The sequence below is a fragment of the Primulina tabacum genome, chromosome 12 (assembly GCF_025594145.1).
Source record: "Primulina tabacum isolate GXHZ01 chromosome 12, ASM2559414v2, whole genome shotgun sequence".
Lineage (NCBI taxonomy): Eukaryota > Viridiplantae > Streptophyta > Magnoliopsida > Lamiales > Gesneriaceae > Primulina > Primulina tabacum.
The window spans coordinates 1,103,810-1,113,506 of record NC_134561.1 but is presented as its reverse complement, the minus strand read 5'-3'; the positions used below and the strand labels follow the sequence as shown (position 1 = coordinate 1,113,506).

At 35.0% G+C, this 9,697-nt stretch overlaps 2 protein-coding genes across 3 annotated transcripts; one reads left to right on the top strand and one right to left on the bottom strand.

Moving 5' to 3' along the window:
- The first annotated feature begins 1,350 nt into the window (after positions 1-1,350).
- On the top strand, positions 1,351-3,948 carry LOC142520590 (putative membrane protein At4g09580). Of its 2 annotated transcripts, XM_075623636.1 has the most exons (5): positions 1,351-1,643; positions 1,761-2,005; positions 2,272-2,542; positions 2,690-2,860; positions 3,376-3,948. In XM_075623636.1, exons 2-5 carry the CDS (start codon positions 1,884-1,886, stop codon positions 3,505-3,507), a joined length of 696 nt encoding a protein of 231 aa, XP_075479751.1. In that variant the 5' UTR covers positions 1,351-1,643; positions 1,761-1,883; the 3' UTR covers positions 3,508-3,948. The 2 variants fall into 2 exon arrangements, with proteins under 2 accessions (XP_075479751.1, XP_075479750.1); XM_075623635.1 differs by lacking the exon at positions 1,351-1,643 and having other exon boundaries at positions 1,653-2,005.
- A 3,120-nt stretch (positions 3,949-7,068) lies between these two features.
- On the bottom strand, positions 7,069-9,419 carry LOC142520591 (subtilisin-like protease SBT3.4). Its single transcript, XM_075623637.1, has 3 exons — positions 9,078-9,419; positions 8,604-8,701; positions 7,069-7,282 (listed from the first exon to the last, which is right to left on the bottom strand). Exons 1-3 carry the CDS (start codon positions 9,269-9,271, stop codon positions 7,206-7,208), a joined length of 369 nt encoding a protein of 122 aa, XP_075479752.1. The 5' UTR covers positions 9,272-9,419; the 3' UTR covers positions 7,069-7,205.
- Positions 9,420-9,697: the final 278 nt, after the last annotated feature.

Below are 9,697 nucleotides of genomic sequence, written 5' to 3'. Positions count from 1 at the left end.
TGTTACAAATCAGTGTTTTCTTGCAGTGCATGAATCAAAGAGGGGCTTTGGTCTTTGGGGGCATGTCTCATTACTGATGTTGTCCCATATTCTCTAAATCAGTCTTACTTATTCTTTATCGTCGCACAGATAGATTTACCTATTAAAATCTGGCTTCCCTCTTTTTATGGTTGATCTAGTCAACTAGATTAAACGAAGCAACGTAAGCAGCTTAAACCACGAGTGGCTTTCCAGAATGTCATTCACCTCAATACTTCTTTCACACATTCTTGTTTAACCCAAAAATAATTAATTTTTATAATTAAAGAAAATTCGATTTTTAACAAAACAAATTCCTTTTTTTACAATAAAAAAATTTGTACAAACAATGTATTTTGTTATGGCTACATTCTATAGATAAGTAAGAAGAACTAATTTTGTTATTAAATAATTTATATGTTTTTTTCCCCAAAATAATATGATATGGGTTTATTCATAGCATAAAAATTTATTGTGATAAAATGATATATGGAAAAGTTATTGACTTGAAGAATATATTATGTTTTTATTGGCTCAGTTTTTTTAATATATAATTTATCAAATGTATTTAACTTTTTATATGAAACTATTAACATAAAATTAAAATTTAATTCAATATTCAAAATTTAGAATGTATATGATCATATTTTTTTATCTTTCAAATTTGAAAAAGTTAATTATTAAAATATATTTTAAACATAAATACCAAATACATTTCTCTTAATATATTAGTTTTATACATTTCTCATAATATATATATATATATATGTGTGTGTGTGTGTGTGTATTTTAGATTTAAAATTAAAATAACATATATACAATATAATCACACAAAAATATTTAGTTTTATTGAAATTATATGAAAATAAATTACAACAATAAATTATGGTGTAGGATTACGTAGGATTATCCATAATTGTCATGAACGATTGATATGTGAGCAACAATAGATTAGGTGTGTTGTGCTAATATAACATATTTAATGTAAATAAATCAACGAAACTAGATTTATCAACTTTATCTATCTCGGTTATTAGATTTCAAAATTAAATGTTTTCACAAAGAGAAAATGCTATCTTTATTCAATATGAAACATTTATCGTGTCCAGTTGTTTATTGATAATTTTTTACTGGAGAGCGCCGATGAATATATGGTATTTGATTTTGATTTTGATGAATTTACGTTATCTATGCTTGTCACACCAATGCATAAACACAGTAGAAAAGTATTAAAAAAAACTTTTGCAATCATTTTAGGAAATCAAAGCAGAGAACAAAAACATGATAGGTAAATCAAGCAACTCTAGCTGCTTGCAGCAAATGGTACTTGAAGGTAAAACTCAATCAACCAGCGACAATGATGAATTGGGAAGAGTGTTCTAAGCAACAATCAATCAATGAGGATAAATGGCTGGAGAGAATTTAAAAGCAAAAAGTAAAATGTTGCCTCTCCCTTGTTGAATCCCCAACCCGACATTGACTATTATACTGTTGCCACACATACAAATCCCTAAATATAATCCCTGATTTTCGATTCATCTTCCTGAATTTTACGTCTTCTAGGTCACAAATTTGATTAATCTTCGTCTCGGCGCGGTTTATCCATTAACATCTGTATCAGCAACGTACAATTTTTAGTATTTTTTTTTTTTTGTTCTTGTTTATTGGGATGAGTTCTGAATTATAGCCCTGGTCATCCCGAGTATTTCTTGCAATAATCTTGGCTTTGAATGGCGGCGCAGAGGGGCCTGGTGGTGGACACCGGGGTACGGATATTGGACGTGGATGAGGGGAAGAATCCGGAGTCTCCGACGGGGAAGAATTTCAAGGCAGACAAATTTCCGCTTTCGCGATGGGAATCTGCAATGGCTTTGGGGGTGTTTTTGCTGTTTTCAATCGGGTTGATGTGCATATATCTTACCATGCGTGAGGCGGAGTACGAGATGCTCAAGCTGCCTCGCACCATTGCTGATCTTCGCTTGCTCAAGTTCGTTCTTTTTTTTTTTCCTAATTAAATTTCCATCATCTTCATTTGATTTTTCTTCGTTAGTTTTTAACCCAATGGTATGCATGCTATTCCAAAACGAAATTAATGGTTTTAACCCAATCGTTTTTGCCACTGAACTATGGATTTGGAAGTTCGCTCAAGTAGCTTCGTGTGTGTGCGTGTGTGTGGACAAAGATTGATTAGTGTTTCTGTATTTATCTATGTGTTCTGTCGCTATTGAGTTTCACAATCTAATTATGCTACAGGGACCATCTTGCAAACTATGCTGGAGAGTACCCAGCAAAGTTCATTCTTGTTTACTGTTCAACATACATATTCATGCAGACATTTATGATTCCAGGGACAATATTCATGTCCTTGCTAGCTGGAGCACTATTTGGTGTCATTAGAGGGCTTTTCTTGGTTGTTTTCAATGCCACAGCTGGTGCATCCTCATGCTATTTTCTATCCAAACTGATTGGTCGGCCTATTATTAATTGGTTGTGGCCTGACAAACTGAGATATTTTCAAGCTGAGGTATTTATTTCCTTTTTTTTTTTGGGTGAGATTGTACTTCATTTCAGATTGTAATATCTAAGAACTGATAAGTTTCTTTTTAAGCTCGTTTGTCTTGATCTTTCACTATCTATGGCAACTTGCTGAGAAGGAAGTGTTTGGTTTCAGATAGCTAAGCGGAAAGATAAGTTGCTCAATTACATGCTCTTTTTGAGAGTGACGCCGACACTTCCAAATCTCTTTATTAATTTGGCATCACCAATTGTGGATATACCGTTTCATGTCTTCTTTCTGGCTACTGTCATTGGTATTATTCCAGCCTCCTATATCACCGTGCGAGTAAGACTTTTTCTTTTTGTTTTGTTATTCACTTCTTCAAGCATTTCAATGTGGCTTAGGGATACACGCTAGTCGAGTCGAGCTCGAATCAAAAAGAAAATTTTCAAGACTTGATTTTCAATTGATTAGAGCTTGAAAGCTATGTAGTTTCTCGGATATGAAGTGAACCTGCGAATGGCAAAAGTACCCTTAAAATATATTTACAACATTGGTTGTTAAAATGTCATTCATAATAAAATAATAATTTATATATTATTTGAAACATAAAAAAGATATTTTCATCTGAGCTCGAGTTTCTTGATCTGTGAGATGTTAAAACTCGAGTTGGATTCGGGAGAGTGCTCAAGCTGCTCGAACTCACATCTGAGCGCTGAGCTGCGTGCCAGCTACGGACAAGTGGCTTGGCTCGCGTACTCCCTAATTTGCCAGCTACGCTGCTGCTACTTCATTTCGATTAGTTTGTTCATCTGTATGCAATCGACATAAGTTTCTCCCACTGCTTTTGTTTTCATCAGGCTGGACTCGCGCTAGGCGATCTCAAATCAGTGAAAGATCTATACGATGTCAAGACCCTGTTCGTTCTTTTCCTTATTGGGTCGATTTTGTTACTTCCTGCTGTATTGAAGAGAAAACGGGTATACGCATAGAAGTGTTTTCATCTTTCTCCATGGAAAAATGGAAATCCGAAATATGGATCCCGTGGTTTTCGCCTTCGCTTGGGATACATGAAAATCTTTGAAGCCTCCTCTCCAGATCAATGAACAGAAATCATGGGATTTGACTCTTATGGAGTAACAATTGTCAGATATAGATTTTGATTCAGGTATGGAATATATAGTATTAAAGATTTAATCCCAATAGTAACTTGCAACTTCAGTGGAGAGTCCCATTCTAGAACTCATTAGGAGTCTGGGATCTGAAGCTAAATACTGTGATTTAGTTCATGCAATTTAGTACTGGAGAACTAAAACAAAATATTTAAACCATTATGAAATCCTTCCTTGTGTTCCACGCTGAAAACCTGACCAAATATGATTGATGTATCCCTTTTGATCATGGAATGACGCTTTCGCTCTCAAGATGTATCATTGAGGAGTTATTAGCATGACTAGCGGGTTTCATTTGTTAGGTTCATTGTTGTTTTCGTTAGCAACCTTGAAATAGACATGGAAAACAATATGTTCTTCCATCTAGTAGATTAATCTTTCAAACTTTTGAAACTTCATAAATTTATGTCCTAATACTGGAATCGATAGAGCTTCATCCATGGGTTGCCTTATTGTGAGAACCGAATTTTTCTCATTGATGTATTTTTTTTTTTTTTTTTGCAAGGAGATTTGAGCATAAGATTTTTATTATGATTGTATGGAATAAGATTTGCATATGGGGAGATAATAATTGAGGAATCTTTAAGGCCAAGTCTATAATACCTACACTTAGGCATGCTAAATTTTCGAAAATAGGTAAGAAGATTTAGAAGATTAGGATATTATACAAGTTAGAATAATTAAGGCATGGACTTTACAAGCAAATTTCGAATTATACAAGATATTTTGCCTAAATATGGTGGTGCCTAGATACTTGATATCATGCAATCTTGAGCCAAAGATTGGAAGCAAATCCTTTCCCCCCGCTTACAACATATTTTCGAACCATTCAAGGAGTGGGAATCAAGGATTAAATCCCACAATTTAAGTAGCTAAATTTTCGAAAATAGCAAGAAATAATTGGAGCCAATTTATGAGATTTGTACACAAATTTTGGTAAGGATTTAGCCACCAAATTTAGCTTAACCCTCTCCCCTGTGAATGTTGCATCAACCCTAGTCATTCCACACACCTAAATTTCGAGTTCCAGCAGCCTCTCTATAGCCGAAACTCTGCCCAATTATCGTCACAAATTTAGCCTAAAAATCGAAGCCGAAGCACCGTCCGAGCAAAAATGAGAAGCGATCCAAATTCCGAAGCCAAGCGTCCACGTTTTCTTATCATTCAAACACTGTAAGTGGGCTGTTTTAAATACTTAAGATTTCGGTTTTATGAATGTAAGATTTTCGGTTTTTGATTTAAAAATTCAGTCGAGCTCCGTCTCCCGTCTATGCGTTTTTACGAAAATTTTGGTACGTTTATGTTTGACACTGTGAGGATTCCCTGAAAATGGGTGGAATTCCAACATATGGCCCTCAACGGTGGGATAGAACCGTTTTATGGCCTCGCCCCCTTAGAGGATTAAAACTTAGGGACTGACGTCAATAAACCGTTAAAGGTGAAAAATCGCAGTGTTGTTATGTTACGGGTATGATGTTACGTTTATGAAAAGCATGATGTGTTTATATGTATGTTTCGAAAAGGCTATAAAATTGTTATGTTTTGTTCAATATCCCCCATTTACTGAGTATTCCCAAAATACTCACCCCCCTTACAACCCTCCCCAGATAAGCCCGAAGAACAGATTGAGGAGGAAGAATCCGAGCAGTTTTGGGGATGGTGAATGCTCAAGGAATTTGATTATGTTTAAGTTATTATTGTTTAGACTTACGTTTAAGCCTTTAAACTATGTCGTCTTTTTGAGACTTCGGGTTGTAAAGACAATGTTTATTTCATTGAAATTATGCATTATAAACTGGTTTCGGTTTACACTGTGCTACAAAGGCTGGTTGTTTTCAATTGTGTGATTGTTAAACGACGTCGATGTCAACTCCGAGTTTCGGGGCGTGACATTTAAGTGGTATCAGAGCCGCCAGGTTCATAATCCGGGTGGGAAGGAATTTTTACAAAAAAAAAAATATTTGTCGGTGGAATTTTTACTCGAGGCCGACGCTATTCCCTCCGAAACGGCCCAACGAGCGATAGTCACCACCCTAAAGTCATGAGGTAGGGGCTGAAATCGCGAAATTCCTCCGTTTAGGCCTCCGAAACGTCATTTTTGCCGTTTTAGGAAATATTCGTAGACCCTATAACTTCTCGTAGGAAATTTCGAATTCGATTCCGTCGATTGTTCTGGAATCCTCTCAACATATGCTTCGAACTCATATGTCTAATTCCAAACTTTCCATTTTTGGAAAAAAAAATATATTTATTTAAATTTCGAAAATTTCATATATATTGTATATTGTCCTTTGTTATATGTTGTCTTTTTCCGATTACGAGCATTTCCATTTTTGATTTCAGGAAATGGCTCCATCTACTCCCATGCGATCCCACACCCGTGCCCAAGCTGCCATTCGTATGAAGGAGCTTATTGATATAGAAGCTGGCTGGTTGTGTTCGTTCTAATTTTATTTTGCGTTGAGTTTGATCCATCCAGAGTAATGGCACCGTCTTAAACGAGTTGTTTAATTTTTTGAACAAATTGTTAAAATATCAATGTACTTTTTCCAAAAACATTTAATTCTAGAAACCAGTTAATTCATCAATGCTCCCATGTTTGGCTTACTTGTGTACAAAAATTTGCTAATTACAAAAGAAGGAATGGTAATGGCTCTTCAACATCAATGGACTAAAGTTATCATAGAAACACATGCCACAAATATGGTTAATTCCATTTACAATCCTTGCCCTTTTGCAGCAAAAGCATCATCTCTTTCGTTCGCAGTTCTTGCTTGCATGCACATAAATCTAACTCGAAAGTTCAACCTTGTGAACGTGACGCCAATCATGTTAAGCATATCCTTGCCTCCCATGGTTCTCTTAAAATTTACGAAGTATCGAGACCGAGGGCTTGGCCCAATGGTCTCACCTGAATTCACTAGTGTATTGACTCAGGTTCGAGTCTTCCCCACCCCCTAGATTAGGATTTCAAAAAAAAAATTTACGAAGTCTCATCCTCAAAAATATATATATTTCTTTTAATCAAATTGGAACCATGACCTCTTGAGTTGGTCGTTCGTATTGATACATATCGTGCTGTTAAACTCAACCATAGTTGGAACTTTTGACTAATGAAGCCCAATAATTAAATTCACACTAAACTTTAAATCGAGCCAAATTATAAATGAAAAAGGTCAGAGATATACTTAATCCAGAAAAAGTTAAAAATATATTGTGTTTTTGTTTCAATTTAGTTCATTATTCTAGACTTCCAATTCTCTCCAATAGACATTTACTTGGATTGTGTTCATGGAACGAGCATATTGATTTGATGCAATAAGAGATATATAATACAACCAAGTGAATCAAAAGATGCCTCAAACACAAATAAAACTCGCATATTCGAACGATTCATTTATCTTTATTGAAGATGGAGTACAAGATGTTATTTAGAACAAGTCGATTGTCGAAACACAGTAAGGACGATATATATACATATCGATATGAAGTACTAACTGTGGTAGAGCATTAACCCTTCAAACGTGAGTCTTCCCATGTCCAGAGTGAAGCTGGACAGTTTGGCTAGGGACGACTTGAAGCACGCCGGGTTGTTCTGCAGATTGTATCGTACTATTATCAGTATCTTGAAGTAGATTTAGTGCGCTCATGAAAATGAACAGAATGGGACGATACAAAAACTACGATCAGATAGCGACTCGAATGGGAGTAAAATTTTAGAGACTAAATTAAAATTTTGTGATATCTAGGTATTCTCTTGTTTAAAATAGATAAATTTCATGTTTGGTGCCCATACAGCAAGGAGATTGGTTTCTTGGCTAAGGGATCACATAGTTTTGCTTCAAGTAGGACCTAAGACTCAAATATACATCCAAAATGCAAACAAGGCCAAAAAATTAGAATAAGAGAAATATCCAAGTCTGGAACCTAAGGGAATGTTTGCAGTGAAGAAAACAGAATTACTCAGTTTCCCTCAAAAAAAATTCCTATGACTGTAAATATGAGACAAAATCAAGATAGTCCGGAAACCGAGAAAGAATTTAGTTTCAAAGCAACATGGAACTTTTTGAAGGGTCAAGAATTACATTTCTACTCTTTTTTAAAATTATTTTCATTTCAGAGGCAATGATCCTTCTCACCCACGAGAGAAAAAAACGCTAAGAACCAAGAAACACGAGAATAATCTCTCGTTTGATTAACACTACACACATATATCTTACATTTAACATTAAGGAAAAAACACAAAAGGAACACAAACATAAGCATAACCATGTAGCATGGACACGGACTCGGCAATGTTACACAAAGTTCTAAAAAATTTATGGTCCCATATGGCAAAATGTGGACGCACACACACGCACGCACATGTAAAGTATTGATATTAACAATAAAAGATGAAAAATATCAAGTACACATCAAAATTGGAAAAATATGCAGCAATAAATATATACCAGATTCACCGAGAAACTAAAATACACAAGTCTTTTCCATGTCTTGAAATTGAAGAAGTCATACAATACATACATAAACAGGAATTGCTAAAAAATGGTTTTTTTAAAAAAAATTGGGCTATAAATGTTAAAAGAAACACTGGTTGTGTCCAGAACTAGTCCGATACCCTGTGCGGCCGTGTTCAAAGTTTTTTCTCAACTTAATTTTCGACATATCACATATTCGAGCTACGCACAGATTATAGGCATAAACAACACCACCAAGGATCAATTTTTTGGAGTGTCTTGGCATACAAGTTGTACAAATTGGTAGCAAATCCAGAAGCAAATCACAGAACCAGCATAATCATACAAAGATCTACTTTCGCAAATGACACAACATTATGAATTAAGACACCAAAAATCAACAGGTGAATTACTACAAATCCATTAACCCACAGCTAAAGAATAGGAAAAATAACGTACTTGAAAGTTGAGAGACTTGTTCAGGAGTCAGCTTAGCTGAGAACCCACTGGCTGCATGCTTGTAACTGTACAACAAAGCCCCCTTCGCAGCATCCTCACTTTTAACCAAAATTTCAAAAACAATTTCACATACCACCATATATAACAATTCATCACAATTACACACCTCTATCTTCGATCTTGACAAAATAATCATCAAAGATTCGAATAAAAACCCATAAAAGAACATATAAAAAACCGTATTAGCCCAGATCACCCATAGTTTTTATCGTCACAATAACAGATGCAGTAAAAAAATCAGTCAAACCCATGAGAACTCAAAATCAAATACCAAAAGATCCCATTCCAGATCACTAAACATACTTTCCTTCAAAGAGATCCCAAAAGATTGAAACTTTTCTAAACTTGATAGATCTAAGACACATTTTTTCATTCAAATCCTATTTCATACGAAAATTTTAACACAACTCCAACCTGCCAAGAACAGAGGAGAGGGTCTTGATATGATACTCCTCAGGCTCCTGGCCTTCAGGTCTTTCGGTGTAAACTATGTGAACTTTAGCTTCAGAAGAAGATGAATCAGCGGCCATGGTTGATATCAAGAACAAGAACAGCAGCAATATTTGTGACAAAATGATCTTTGGGAGAAAATTGTGATTTTTCGGCATCGCCTTTTCCGCTCTTCTTTATAAAGGCATTTTTTTGGATTCGGAAATGGGATGTAATTCTTGATTTTATTCTTAGCGATTAAGTTAAGTTTGAGGATTTTACTCGGTGTGGCGTTTAATGCCTCGAGGAGTTGAATTGATCTAATTTTTTATTTTATCATATTCATTTCCTGAACTTTCCTTTTATTATTTTCTTGGATTGTCCGTATTTCCCCGATAGTCGTGTTGCCAGCTGGTTTAAAATCGTGTTCACTTTCCTGCGCGATTTTTCAAGAAACTTTGAGAGAGCCTACTCGATCTTTTCTGTTGACTTCATATGAAAAATAATAACATTAATTAATGTCTGCAACCTTAGGATATTATATTAAAAATAGAATATTTTTTTTAAGTTCGAGTATTGATTTTTCTTAAAACTAGCATCTTATT

Coding starts and splice junctions, on each gene's coding strand:
- LOC142520590 (XM_075623635.1), top strand. CDS start 1,749: ATGGCGGCGCAGAGGGGCCTGGTGGTGGACACCGGGGTACGGATATTG. Junction 2,543..2,689: donor TGAGATATTTTCAAGCTGAG/GTATTTATTTCC, acceptor GTTTGGTTTCAG/ATAGCTAAGCGGAAAGATAA. Junction 2,861..3,375: donor CCTCCTATATCACCGTGCGA/GTAAGACTTTTT, acceptor TGTTTTCATCAG/GCTGGACTCGCGCTAGGCGA.
- LOC142520591 (XM_075623637.1), bottom strand. CDS start 9,271: ATGCCGAAAAATCACAATTTTCTCCCAAAGATCATTTTGTCACAAATA. Junction 8,702..9,077: donor CTCTCCTCTGTTCTTGGCAG/GTTGGAGTTGTG, acceptor TTTGGTTAAAAG/TGAGGATGCTGCGAAGGGGG. Junction 7,283..8,603: donor ACAAGTCTCTCAACTTTCAA/GTACGTTATTTT, acceptor TACAATCTGCAG/AACAACCCGGCGTGCTTCAA.